The sequence below is a fragment of the Protomyctophum bolini genome (assembly GCF_963924005.1).
Source record: "Protomyctophum bolini genome assembly, chromosome: 13".
Lineage (NCBI taxonomy): Eukaryota > Metazoa > Chordata > Actinopteri > Myctophiformes > Myctophidae > Protomyctophum > Protomyctophum bolini.
This window is the reverse complement of record NC_137874.1, coordinates 20,846,792-20,860,762: the sequence shown is the minus strand read 5'-3', so window position 1 is coordinate 20,860,762 and position 13,971 is coordinate 20,846,792. Positions and strand designations below refer to the sequence as shown.

General features: G+C 44.8%; 2 protein-coding genes across 2 annotated transcripts in view; both read right to left on the bottom strand.

Annotated features, from left to right (window-relative positions):
* The window catches only part of fat3b (FAT atypical cadherin 3b), a gene marked incomplete at both ends in the record, with an annotated part of 105,817 nt that overhangs the window by 21,698 nt on the left and 70,148 nt on the right, over positions 1–13,971 (bottom strand). The window contains 9 exons of the mRNA XM_080781087.1: positions 83–651; positions 882–1,159; positions 3,558–3,755; positions 3,865–4,008; positions 6,721–6,858; positions 11,205–11,419; positions 11,860–12,073; positions 12,880–13,058; positions 13,625–13,858. Of these exons, the coding sequence (XP_080637213.1) occupies positions 83–651; positions 882–1,159; positions 3,558–3,755; positions 3,865–4,008; positions 6,721–6,858; positions 11,205–11,419; positions 11,860–12,073; positions 12,880–13,058; positions 13,625–13,858 (2,169 nt within the window). The remainder of the gene's footprint in view (positions 1–82; positions 652–881; positions 1,160–3,557; positions 3,756–3,864; positions 4,009–6,720; positions 6,859–11,204; positions 11,420–11,859; positions 12,074–12,879; positions 13,059–13,624; positions 13,859–13,971) is intronic.
* On the bottom strand, positions 9,336–9,815 carry LOC308326915 (sorting nexin-3-like; the record flags this gene model as incomplete). The annotated part of the gene is made up of 1 exon (XM_080779990.1): positions 9,336–9,815. One exon carries the CDS (start codon positions 9,813–9,815, stop codon positions 9,336–9,338), a length of 480 nt encoding a protein of 159 aa, XP_080636116.1.

The window sequence follows — 13,971 nt, the reverse complement described above, 5'->3', positions numbered from 1 at the left end:
TGTGAAATCAACAAAGGAATGAACAAATTAATCTATGAATTGACCAATCGACACAACAACTGGCTCGGTCAGTTATGTTTACCGGGACAGGTGCAGGTCTCGATGCGGCTGAAGCGTGGCGCCACCAGGCTGACCCTTTCCGTGCTGTAGGTGACCAGAGAGTTACCCTCCATGACCAGGCTCTGCTCACACACCCCGCCGTCGCCACACTCCAGCTTCCCAGAACAGGTCAGCCCCACCGCCACCGCGCCAGCAAGGACCCCGCGGATCTGGCCCCGTGTCCCGGCCTCTCCCAGCCTCAGGGCCAACTCCTGGGGCGAGTAGAACCCCCCCAACTCGCCGCCCCGTCCCGCCGTCTCCTGCCTCTCCAAGGCTACGAGCAGCTCCACGTCGGAGGTGCCCATCACCGGCTGCACGCCGAGCACACGGAGCGGATCCTGGAGGCCTCGGAGCCACTTCCAGCCGGCGAGGCTGCGTAGCATTGGCTTGATCTGGCTGAGGTAGCGGCTGAGGAGGTCTTCCGGGGACAGAGAGCTAAAACGCAAGGTCAGGGCACTGCGCGACAGCATGTCTGTCACCTGCTCCACTTGAATAGATATGTCTGCGATCACGGCGAAGCGTCCGTCGCTCACTGTAGTGTTCATCTGGTACCTTAGTGGGGAGAGAGGTCAATGACAAACATGTACAGTAAAGCTCTACTAATAAATGATCAATTCTTCTCTTTTAGAATGACCACACTTGCTTTTTGTATTGTTTTTGTTCACAGTTGCCATTGGCAATTTTGTGTTCACTGTAAATGCAAGTGTACATCGTATAAAGGAATACAAATCAAATAAGATAATCGAGGGTCTGGTCCGGCGGTGTACTGTAACTCTACGTACCTGCCAGGTTCCAGCCCCGGCAGAGCCACAATGCTTCCGTCCTGTCTGTTGATCTGAAACAAGCTCTTGGCGTGGGGCTTCTGTGTAAACGACAACACGTCATTGGTGTCTCGGTCCATCGCGTAGAGCCGACCGATTGGGCCGCCCGAGAACACATCGGTCAGCATAACGATGAAGATCTCCAGGGGAGACACGGACGGCTTGTATTGACTGTTCCCGATGACCCTCAGAAACACCCAGGAAGAGGAGGTGAGACGTGGTTTTCCAGAGTCACTGGCCTAGGAGAGTGAAGCAAAATAACATCTGTAAAGAATAACCTGGTACTCCCTGAAGATTCTGAACCAGTTAGTTCTAGACCTTTTCTTTATACTATGCAATCATGTTATCTGTATTGCATTCAAATCATTTTCCCTTTGGGCACGTTCTTTTTTTTTTACGTATCTTCCCTTTTGTACTGTTTTCATACTGTGCTAAATAAATAAATCAAATCAAATCACACAACATTATAGCCCCTGCCTTTGTATACACCCCTATAGCTCATAATCTATTAATTAAACCAGATATTACGGATGGCGTATTTTCAGATTGGAGGAGGGGACTGAGCTGCATTGGAGATCTTTACACAGACAATAGACTGGCCTCCCTAAAATTATTTGCCATTTTTTACTATTTTAAAACATTTTAAAATACAGGTAGTTCAAATGGCTGATCTACAAGCTCACAACGTGTCGATGTAGATTGGCTAGTTGAACTATTTTAAAATGTTTTAAAAGATAGTGTCTAGCTTTTCTGCTGCCTTTGGGGCGTTGGTGGACTCTGGTCAACTCAGAAATGCATGGGCTGAGGAGCTGGGCATTTCAATATCAGATGAGTTGTGGGAGGAGGGCCTGTCTAGTATTCAGAGCTGCTCTATCAATTCTAGATATTGCACAGATTGCATCTTTGGACTCATTCTATCCCTGCTTTCTGATGGTCACCGATCCCATTTATTCCACCCATGTGTTTTTTCTTTTGTGTGTGTGTGTGTGTGTGTGTGTGTGTGTGTGTGTGTGTGTGTGTGTGTGTGTGTGTGTGTGTGTGTGTGTGTGTGTGTGTGTGTGTGTGTGTGTGTGTGTGTGGCAAAAAAACATATACGTAGCTATAGTATGAAGTCAAGCCACACATACACAGATACAGAAGGAAATGCGATTAAAATACTTTATATCCAGTATGCCAACAGAGGGCAGTGGTAGTCCATGTTTGCCTGTCCTAAACGTTGTCCTGTATTTGTTGGTACTGGCAGAGCTGTGCCTCTGCTCTTGGCCAGTTCGCACTTGTAAAAGGGACGTCTCAATGTGTTTATTTTACTGGTTAAGGTTAATACAAATGTTTAAAGGTTAAATCATTATGTTCTGAGTAATAATTTCTATAGAGTGTTTGTTCTGCAACAGAAGTCCCCAGCTTTTTTAATAAACAGAAAATACATTTTAAAATGATCCCTGGCTAATAAGCCTTATATGCATTAATACACTTGCATAACTAAAATTAAAAACACAATTTAGAAGGGGACAACTTGAGTCGCAAGTTGATGATGTCATCACAGGACAAACGTTTTGGCTATCCAGCCTTCAACACTGATGAAGGCTGGATACCGAAACGTTTGTCCTGTGATGTAGAGAATACATCTTTTGAAAGTATATTCTTGGTGTGTGCGACCTCTTCACCTATTCCAATACAAATATTTAAAATATTATTTTGTGGCTCATATTAACCTTGTTTTAGTTAATAGATCCATTCCATACATTCCATAGGGCTGGACCACACATGGACATGGCATCAACTAGTGACGTCCCAATTTCACCTTTGTTTCAATCTGTATCTTTTTTGAGACCCCTATTCTGATTGGATAAACCCGCTCTTTTTCCGCTCTATACCAAATCTCTTTGTTTGGTTGTATCCTATTTTCGGTAAATGTTTGCCTAAGTGGTATAAATAAAGTCAGGTGGTGGTGAGAATTTAAAAGCATGAATACTCAGTCATAATAGACCAAAGAACACCTTACCTGTACTTCCAAGGTGAACTCCCTAGGGGCGTCAGGACCAAAGAACACCTTACCTGTACTTCCAAGGTGAACTCCCTAGGGGCGTCAGGACCAAAGAACACCTTACCTGTACTTCCAAGGTGAACTCCCTCGGGGCGTCAGGACCAAAGAACACCTTACCTGTACTTCCAAGGTGAACTCCCTCGGGGCGTCAGGACCAAAGAACACCTTACCTGTACTTCCAAGGTGAACTCCCTAGGGGCGTCAGGACCAAAGAACACCTTACCTGTACTTCCAAGGTGAACTCCCTCGGGGCGTCAGGACCAAAGAACACCTTACCTGTACTTCCAAGGTGAACTCCCTCGGGCGTCAGGACCAAAGAACACCTTACCTGTACTTCCAAGGTGAACTCCCTAGGGGCGTCAGGACCAAAGAACACCTTACCTGTACTTCCAAGGTGAACTCCCTAGGGGCGTCAGGACCAAAGAACACCTTACCTGTACTTCCAAGGTGAACTCCCTCGGGGTGTCAGGACCAAAGAACACCTTACCTGTACTTCCAAGGTGAACTCCCTCGGGGTGTCAGGACCAAAGAACACCTTACCTGTACTTCCAAGGTGAACTCCCTCGGGGCGTCAGGACCAAAGAACACCTTACCTGTACTTCCAAGGTGAACTCCCTCGGGGCGTCAGGACCAAGCACCCTGGTAGACCTTAGATTCCCCATCTGGTCCAGGGAGACATATCTCCCCTCGTTACCAGACGCGATGCGGAACTCAAATGGAGGGCCGTTTCTGGAGGAGTCCATATCACTGACGGACAGCTTCAGGAGACTGGAACCAGCAGGCTGGTTTAGCTGAGGGTATGGAGAGACGAGAGCTGGAATAACCACGTGAAGAAAAACACATACTCTATGTTCACATAAAAAAAAGAGAGGTAGCGAGAAAACACACAATCACTTGTACCTGAATAATGGCTGTGGAGTTTGGAGGTGTGAAAACAGGCAGATTGTCGTTGACATCAGAGATGTTGATGTTAACGGTGACAGTGGAAGACATGGCAGGAGATCCACTGTCAAACGCCTGCACTGACAGAGAGTACCTGGAAACCTACAGAACAACCACAGATCAACACACAGAAAGATCAACTCAATTCCAATAGAGTACCCGGAAATCTATCTTATTAGATTGGAGACATCACCAATCTAGGAACCCATCGGCAAAAAAAAGGAAAAAACAACGCCCGTTGCTGCTTGTTTCCTTTGTATTCGCCTCTGGAGGCAGCGCCCAATAGAATGTGGATAATATAGGATGTTGGTCCACCCTCAGCCCTTCTTTTCAGGTGGGGTGCCTATGTTTTTATTGTGTCCACTAATCCCCAATGTTTACACGTTCTGAATGCCCCTGCTGACAGATTCAGTAGCACAGCTCGGAATCTGTTCTTGAGAGATTTGCTCAACAGTGACAGAGAGTACCCGGCTGAAACCCTACAGAGAGATCAACACAATTTTAATTTAGTTTAGTTTGAGTTTCTTAATCACTGTTACCATCTTAAAGGGCATCGTAGCCACACATTTAACAAAAACTCCCATCCTTAGACCCCTAACCTTTGAAGAATGGGAAAAACATTTATTGGGAAGGATCACAAAAAGAGTGTCACGATATCAGTCTGTTGAATATATTTTATTATGTAGTGATGTCCTAGTGTTTTCTGTTTTCCCTAGTTACTGTTTCCTGTCTTGTCTCACCTTACTAGTTTTCTCCACCTGTGTCCTGTTAGTCTCCCAGCCAATCCCTGTGTTGATTGTTAGGTCTGTTCACCTGTGTATTGTTATCCTGTGTCTACTTAAACCCTAACCTCGCCTCACCAGGCTTCCTGGTCTCCGTTTCAAAACTCTGTATGATCCTGTCGGGAGCGGATGATATCGTTACGTCATGTTGTAGTATTGTTTTGTAGTCGACAGGCAGGAACAACAGGCGGCAACTTTATTGAGGGAAAAGGAAGGTTCCTTCCTTTTCCCTCAATAAAAGCTCTCGTAGCCTGTAGCTACGCCCAGGCTACTTAAACACTCAGTTCCTTGTGTTCCCTGCCAGATCTTAGATGTTGTTACAGTGTTCAGTCCTAGTTATGTTCTCGTAGTGGTTTTTGTATTCTCCTGCATTCTCTTGTGTTCCTGTGTTTTGGAGAATAAATCACCTACATTTGACCTGCTCTGCTCCTGCTCTGTTTCTGCAATTGGGTCCTACATCTCCTGAATCGCACCGTGACAAAGAGATGACCCCTTTCCAGGGAGGACAGGCATGCAAAAGGTGCCAAATGGGCAATATTCAAATGTAAAACAAACTAAAAGAACAAAACAACAGTTGTCCATTCTGGTATAAAGTAATGGTAATTTGTTATACTCAGGTATTAGCACTTAGCAGTGCTGTATAAGTAAATAGCTTCCCAAGCCATGCATGTGGACCAAAGGGAAGGAGCCTATGTTTCCCCAGCCATGATGTATTGCATAAGTTTAGTACACACGCATGACAGTAGTACTATATGTTGCAGGGACTTACCAACAATCCAACCTGAGTGCCAAGCAGGGAAACATTGGGTCCAATTTTTAAAGTCTTTGGTGTGACCAGGCCGGGGATTGAACGGGGATTGGCCTGGTCATTACTATCGATTGTTGCCATGAGCTAGCTCCCAATCTCATGGCAACTATCTGCAAGGCCACGGAGCCCAGCACAGTGCTCCATATTGATATTTAATAAAACACAATGAATGAGGTAGGTCTATATCAAAGGCCAATAAGGCTCACAAAATACGATGATGTCTGATGCAGATCAGTTGAGGACACGCAGCCATGACCAAGAGTGGAGCAGGACCATCAAGGGATCAATAAAGTCCCACAGGCCATTTGCCGAGATCAATATCATACAAACCAATACAAGGAGGGCAAGTCTGGTAGACAGAGCATAACAAAGCTGTTAAACCATGGCTACTGGGAGGGCCAGCCGGCAGACCACAGTCGTGTGACTGACTCAGACATAAACAAACCCAATACGCCCATATATAGGAAGGTCACTATGACTCAGACAAAACCATAAACAAACCTGATACGCTCAGCTCACCCCATATAGGCATAAAAGGAGATCTTGTTGTCCAGAGCCAAGGTTCCGACCACTATCCACATATTTGGTCATGTGCATATATGGGACTGACCGACTTCAAACACGCATCGGCAAGGGGTTCTGGGCAGAGACGACGTATAGACATATATTAGCAAATATGGATATCCAGTTGTACAGAACCACCGATCCAATCAATATGCCCATATATGGGCAAGGACATCAGGGCTCTCCATATATGGGCATAAAAAGGGAGACAGACAGACGTGTACAATGGGTACTCTGACAAAGCCCCTGACACTATGACTCTGATGAATTGAGCGGATCTGCACAAACTGGAAAGTTCATAACTGTCCACAGCCCACCTCTGAGACAGAATTATTATTTATCAATAATCATTATTATATGAAGGTAAGGTTGAAAAAGGTTGAACTGCTCTTTAACAGAATTCACCTTACTGCCCCAGGTCCCTGTTGGACAACAGAGGAATGCAATGCCTTTTCTAGTAGGCTAGAAGCATTACTAGAGGTATAAGTACAGGCCCGGGTCCCCATAGACCCGGATTGAGGAACAGTGGCATACATGCATAATGGCACACGTCCCTGGTGACCTTGAGAGGGCACACTGGCATTTGTCTGCTTCAGCCGTGCTCATGAACCAGAAAATGACTATCGATTGTTGATGAGACACTTGAAGATGCATCCTTACCAGCTCCCGGTCAAGGCGTTTGTTCACGTTGAGGAGGCCAGTGACCGGGTCGATCCAGAACTGGTTGGTTTGGTCACCCTTCAGGATGGAGTAGGTGATTCGCCCGTTAACTTGGCTGTCCAGATCCTCTGCCAACAGCTAGTATGCACAAAGAGTCGGATATGAAAAAGAAAAACAATATACAGTATTCTTTCTAAGAAAAGAAAAAGTTTGTTTATTAAGTTGTTTATTAAGTTTGTTAATTGTTTATTTTTTGCATGTGTGTGTGTGTGGGGGGGGAGGGGGAGGGGGGCGATATTGTAATATTTTTTTTATTCTGTTGTACACAGGGGAAGCTGTAATTCGAGGTAATGAAATACTGGACATTAAATATGTTGAATGTGTCTTGAGTATAACCCAGCATCTGGATATTAAATTGCAAGCTGTTGTTATGGTGAAACAAGTTTCAAAGCAATAGAAAACAAATTATTCAGATTTACTGGCCACAAATGCCAAGACAAATTGAAACTCCCAGCAGGGTAGTCAGAGTGGAAAACCAGTGAAGGAAAGACAGTCACTGTTATGATTCAATTCTAAGTACTGGACCCTCGACACCAATTGTTATGATTCAATTCGAAGTACTGGACCCTCGTCTGGTTCTGACAGCCCGGTCTTGTGTGTGTAGGCTGAGGTTGGTGTGTGACGACTCGGTTGATTATTTCCTTGGTTCGGCGGCGGACAGACAGACGGGCCGGCCCGGGAGAAGTAATTAACATGACACGAGACTGGACACTCTAACACGTTCACAAAGTTTACAGAATCATATATAGCTCTGGATCCACATGTCCTAATGACGTGCCACTGAGACATAACAATAACAATCGGCTAGCAGCAAGTTGACCTTGCTCTCTGAGCTGTCTCCAGTGGCGAACAAGAAAGTCAGTCCGTTACTCTCCAGGCAGTACACAATGCATATCAAGTACATTGCATATTCACGTACAAGTACCTTGTACAAGTACACAGCATGTTGTATACTAGAACAGTCACTACTGTATTTAACAGACAAACTTCAATCATATTATTTTGTGGTTGCGTATATACCTAGGCGGGCAATACGCACTGCGGGTAGGGCAACACGCCGAGGGGGGAAACTAAATGTGCCAAAAAGTTATGTGCACAGCAGCAGGATCTGACTTTTTGAGCGGTGCCAACTGCCAAACCACTCCAATGACTGACCGTGTGTGTATGTCGCTATGTAGGTCTGTTTGCAGTACGGTGTAGTCTGTTTGTAGTGCGACCTCAACAGCTGCAATACCACAGGTTGGCATACCTTCATGTGGTGCCAGTGGGCTTCACAGTTCACACTGAGCACAATTATAGTTTTTGTGTACAGTACAGTACAGTACAGTACAGTACAGTACAGTACAGTACAGTACAGTACAGTACAGTACAGTACAGTACAGTACAGTACAGTACAGTACAGTACAGTGTAACTATAACAATCAATGTACAGTTGCACCTTTCAGTTCATTCAGGTGTTTCTCTCTTTTTCATGACGTTCAGCACCTCATTGATTGCACTCTAGACAGTGCTTGATTGTCCATACCTGGAATTCACTCTCAACATGGATTATTGTTGCATAATGAGCATTATGCATAATGAGCATTCTTCAGGTGGGGATATAATATATCTATGTTGTGAATTATCTGAATGGCAGCCTCTGGTGGACATTTCCCATTCCCTGCATCCACAATGACACAGGTGTTTGCCATCACACCACTCAACTCAATGACCAATCACAGTTTAGGTGTGCCCTATATAAGCCATCACTCACGCCACAGCCCTCACTCAGTCTCCAGCCGTCACACAGGCAACATGCAATGCAGAACCTGCAGCTCTCATTGAGTACCCGACAACACTGCTCTGCAGCCATGGCTCACTGAAGACAATAAACTGCTATTCTGTTGAAATATACTCTCTCTGACCGGAGAAACTTGGGGATCAGCTCACATCCAACAAACTAACCAGCAGAGAATATTTATCTATCTAACCATAAATACACAGAATCTCAGCGCATGTCTCGATAATCGTCTGACCCTAGTAGTTATAATATACTGTACAGTATGTGGGACTGTTGCAATGAGAACATTTTTTTAAGCCTGGTCTGCCTGTTGCCAACCAGGGTCGTCATTCAGGGTAAGGCAATTGCCACCCCTTTCGAATTTCAACTAAAAAATATCGTCTTCTGTTAATATATCCTCCACCTCAGAATGTTATTTAAATGTTTTTAGATCAACACTTAAATAAACTTGTTTTCTTTCTGAGACCATAATTATTTTGGGCATGTCATTAAAAGTGAAATTTTAAGGGAATCTTTTATTTTTCTTTAATTTTAAGGGAATCTTTTCCTCAAAAATGGCAAAATTAGCTGATATCTACTAGCCCCCCCAACGCATCGCATTGCGATTTGTTGTGAGCTTGTAGATTGGCTATTTTTGCTATTTTTGAAAGCGGCTCAAGTGGTCACTTGTCTGCCATCCACAGAGAAATTCTTTGCATTTGAGAGAGCTTTGAGTTGCGGGGTTGAGCTGGGCTCCCACATCGGGCCAAACAAAGCCATCGTGTTACTTTTAGGTTTATTTAACTTTGGAAGGTGTGTAGTTTTTGTCTATACATTTGTACTGTAGAAACATGTGCAGGAAACGTTCGTTCTGGACAAGAGGGTGACTGGCCACTTTGTTGAGAAACTGCTCCAGGCCTTGTCGCCGCTCCTCGATGAAAGAGGCATCAAATATTCCGTCATCTCCTCGGAATGGGAGCTGACGGGTCAGCGCTTTGCCAGGGAGAGGGGGTACCACGACCCTACTCCCTCTCTTCAGCTCTGCTCTGAGCCACTCAAAGTCACTGTATCGCCTCTGGACACAGGACTTCTTCAGCTTGAAGACGGGCAGGTTGGTCTTCAGGCCGATCTCATACGTAGTGAATTTGGTCCAGCCGATCACTACTGTCTTCGGGTTGCTCACCTCGACCTCTAAAAAGTTAGCCGGCGGTCCATACACCTCATTTAAGTTCTGAGGCTTGGAGACAGTCCTCTTTGTTGCTATGGTACGAGCCATCATGAAGTCTGCCAAACCCACTGCTGTGCTGTGCTACTCACTCTCCTACTACTATATAAAGTTGACATAGCGGTATGTGATGTCAGAAACGCAGAAATGCTCATATATGGACTGGAGATGCCCGACATCAGTGCAAATCGGCATAGATATGAAGAGGAAATGCCCAACGTCAGCGTAAATCAGCAACTATGCCCATATGTGGATTGGATATGCCTGACAGCAGCACACAGTATGCTGTTGTTAGGCACCAGTTTCTGTTTTGTGAGACTACTCTTTTTATTTTATTTTATATATATATATATATATTGTAACCCATTTTTCACCCCTGTGTCAATCATCTAATGTGATCCTGGGCTCTACACACCCTCCACCAACCTAGTCCCCATATATGGGGGACAAGGGTAGAGCAACGGACTTGAACTCATGCTTCCTTCATGCCTGAGTGTCCAAGTTGCTCCTTTACACCTGACAGGGGGGAGTGTCCCTGGTTGGACGTATAGCGCGTGGGAGAACACGTTATTCCAACCAGTTCCTTTCCCCTCCATCAGGCGCCCCGGCTGGCCAGGGGGAGGCAGTTTAGTGACCAGGATTACTGCATGTTTTTTGTGAGGGTACCTACCTTAGGGGACATGGGGAGAACATGCAAACTCCACACAGAAAGGCCCTTTTCGACTACTCTTTTGAGGGCCCCTCCTAGGCACAGCTTTGTGTGTTTGTACCACGGAATGTGATGATTTGATTGGCTGAGCACTGAATGTGCTGATGTATGATGATAAGAGCGCCCCTCTTCTTCTTTTTAACCCATTTCTTTCACCCGGTGCCATTTGCCTAAGCTGTAATCCTCTCCCTCTGCCAACTTGATGAGAGCCCCGAACTGAGCTTTATCACTTGACAGGGGGGAGTTTCGACTGTAGGAAGTAGCGTGCGGAAGGAACACATTATTCCATTTCCAACCAGTTATTTTCCCCTCCATATAACATGTATACAACGTCACAATGTGACATAGCTCTGTTTACTGTAACACAATGCTGTACCCCCTCCAACTGTATTATACTTTATCCATTTTAGTTTTTATTTAGTTTTTATTATGTGTAAGGCAGAGAGAACAAGAAGGGGGAGAGAGGGAGATCCCAGGTTTCTGAGACACAGATTGAGTAGATGAAAATCTGAGGTGAGGACCAATTATATGAAAATGATTACAAATGGGTGCTCCTTAAATTAATGCATTTGATATACTTTGACATTTCAATTAAAATGTACTTTTTTTCTTGTCACATGTAGCATTTACATGTTACTGATAAAAAAACCCTGATAAAATACTGATAAAGATACTGGGAAAAAAAGATGCCTATACATATATTTGCTGTATATAAAGTATAAAAGGAGTACCCTGGTTATGGTCTGTCCGATATTGGCGTCCTCGCTGACCAGGACGTTGTAGATGCCCTGGCTGAAGACGGGGGTGTTGTCGTTGACGTCCATGAGCTCTATGGTTACCATGGTAGCCGCGCTGAGGGGCGGGGTCCCGCTGTCCCATGCTTCCACTGTCAGGTAGAAGTCCTTACACACCTCAAAGTCCAGGTCGTCAGCCACGGAGATAGAGCCTAAAATGACACGCACTTGCTGGTCATTTTTCACTTGCTCGGACATAAGTATTTGCACACACGCACACAAATATTGTACAGTATGATGGGCATCCATAACGGATGATTGGCCGAAAACAAAATTATGAAAAAAATCATGAGAAATCATGAAAAGATCATGAAAGAATTATCAAGTACAGAGCCGACCTCGGTCAACTAAGTATTAATTTATTAAGTATAGAGGGTGGTTAATTGCCCAAGAACATAAAACGTACACTTCTATACAGGTCTTTGGACTGATTTCCATTGACTACGGTCATTACCTGGCCTATACACGTAATTTCCAGAGCTCTCTGTCCTTTCCAGGATATTTTTGTGAGTATTATCTATTTGGTAAGTACAGAAGTACAAGAGCACAAACCTTCATATAGATTTGCGTTGTACGAACCCCCACAACGTACCCACAGTCCTGTTTAAGCTGAACTTCCCCAGTTCATTGCCAGAGCGGATGTTAAAGGTGATCTGAGCGTTGGGCCCGATGTCCACGCTGGTGGCCGACACGCGCAGCACCTCAGTCCCCAAAGCCACGTCCTCGGGAACGCTAACAGAATAGTCCTTCCTTTGGAAGACGGGGGCATTGTCGTTCACATCCAGGACAACCAAGGTTACTTCAACCTTAAAGGACACAAAACATAGAAATATATTGTGATAAATACAGCATATTTATTATCACATACCCAGCATTTGTCTGCCATTGGTGAGGGGAGTGATATATAAGGAAGGATATAAGGGCGACATAAGCTTCCCCTGAATGCCAGCTTGACAATAATATTTTGTTTGCCAGTGGATTCCCTTGTTTTAATCAAATTCCCCTTTCTCTTTGGCTTTGTGAATAAATCAGGCTATGGATATGTGGTAAACAAATTACCATTGGCCTAGTATTATCCCCGCCAGCCAACTCATGCTGATAAGCAGTAGCAGGCCAACAGGAGCTCGGGCTCTTTTGGGGGGCGGGGCGGAACGGTACGGGGGCTTTCACATAATAAGGGGACTGCCAAATGCCTGAATGGTGCTTATCTTCTAGTATAATATTGATTATATTATAATTGATATTATAATCATGATGGCTGGAGCACCTGTGTCGGTCCTTTCCCAAGCCTGCCTCTCATAATTTCCATTGTTGTGTTTTGTTTTTACATTGATAACATGCACCTCACATTAAGCAATGTGTAGGCCTACTTTCATACACTATTGACCTGACTTCCACACCTCATTATACAGCATGTGTTTGTTATTAGTTACCAGTATCTTTTTCAGTTTTGTTACATTCTTTGTTGCAACCTATATGAGCTGATCTTACATACTATTACTATACTGTTACAGTACTACTGACTGTCTTAGTATTATTTTGGCATGTCTTTGGCATTATAGTAGCATGTACTGGTTGAACTGCAGACTCATGATATACCCCAGCCACCCACCTGTGAGGAGAGTGCCCCCAGCTGTCCAGCCTGATCAGTGGCCTGGACACGGATCCTGTAGGAGTCTTGAACTTCTCTGTCCAGAGGCCTCTCCAAAGCCAACACCCCGGACCTCGGGTCGATAGAGAAGAACCCATCAGCCGAGTCCACCAGAGAGTAGACCACTGTACGATTCAAACCTGGAGGAGACAGGGAAAGATCACACAGACAGACAAAGATGTTGTTGATACATTGCTTCAGTTTTACTGTCCATGGTCATGGTAGAGTATGGGGTCCTTATGGCTGATGGCGAGGTCAGAAGGTGTGAAGAGAAGTTGCAATGGTTTCCAAATTAGGAAATCAATTCTTGGTAACATATTTTGAAAATATATTATAATAATGTAAGACAAACAATACATTCTTTAAAGTGCCTGGGCAGTCAGTAGGGCGCTCAGCCTTAGAATGGCAAAGTTCTGTGTTCAATACCACTGGGACAGTGTGTGAGTAGCACAGCAAGTGAAAGTTCTGTGGAAAGTTCTGTGTTCAATACCACTGGGACAGTGTGTGAGTAGCAAGGCATGTATTGGCTGCTGAGAGTAGGTGTTCCGCTCCCTTCACCTCAACATACAATGCATTTCTCTGGTCTATTGCTTTGTATGCCCTCGTTGCTCTGCTGGCACCGTCAATAAGCCACTTTGACCTACAGTACTTAGTTATTTACTTAAATTCTATATCTATCTAGGACAAGATAAGGGGGTTGTCTCACCTTCATCTGGGTCACTGGCCTGCAATCGGATGAGCAGGGCTTTGGGGGCGGCGTTCTCATAAACATTAGCCAGGTACTGGGTGGAGGGAAAGGACGGAGCGTTGTCATTTACATCCAACAGCCTGAGAGAGATGTCAGAGCGGCAGAAGAGCCCACCTCCATCAGTTGCCTGGACGATGAGGTTGTAGCTGGCTGTCGCTTCCCGGTCCATAACAGTTGCTGTACGTAACTCACCTGACATAAAGCACACAAACGACTTTATTTGTATTGTGTCTCAAGCTCGATTGGTTTTAACTGTGTTACTACTTTTCAAAACTAAACTAAACAGAGTTTGTATAAGAAAACAA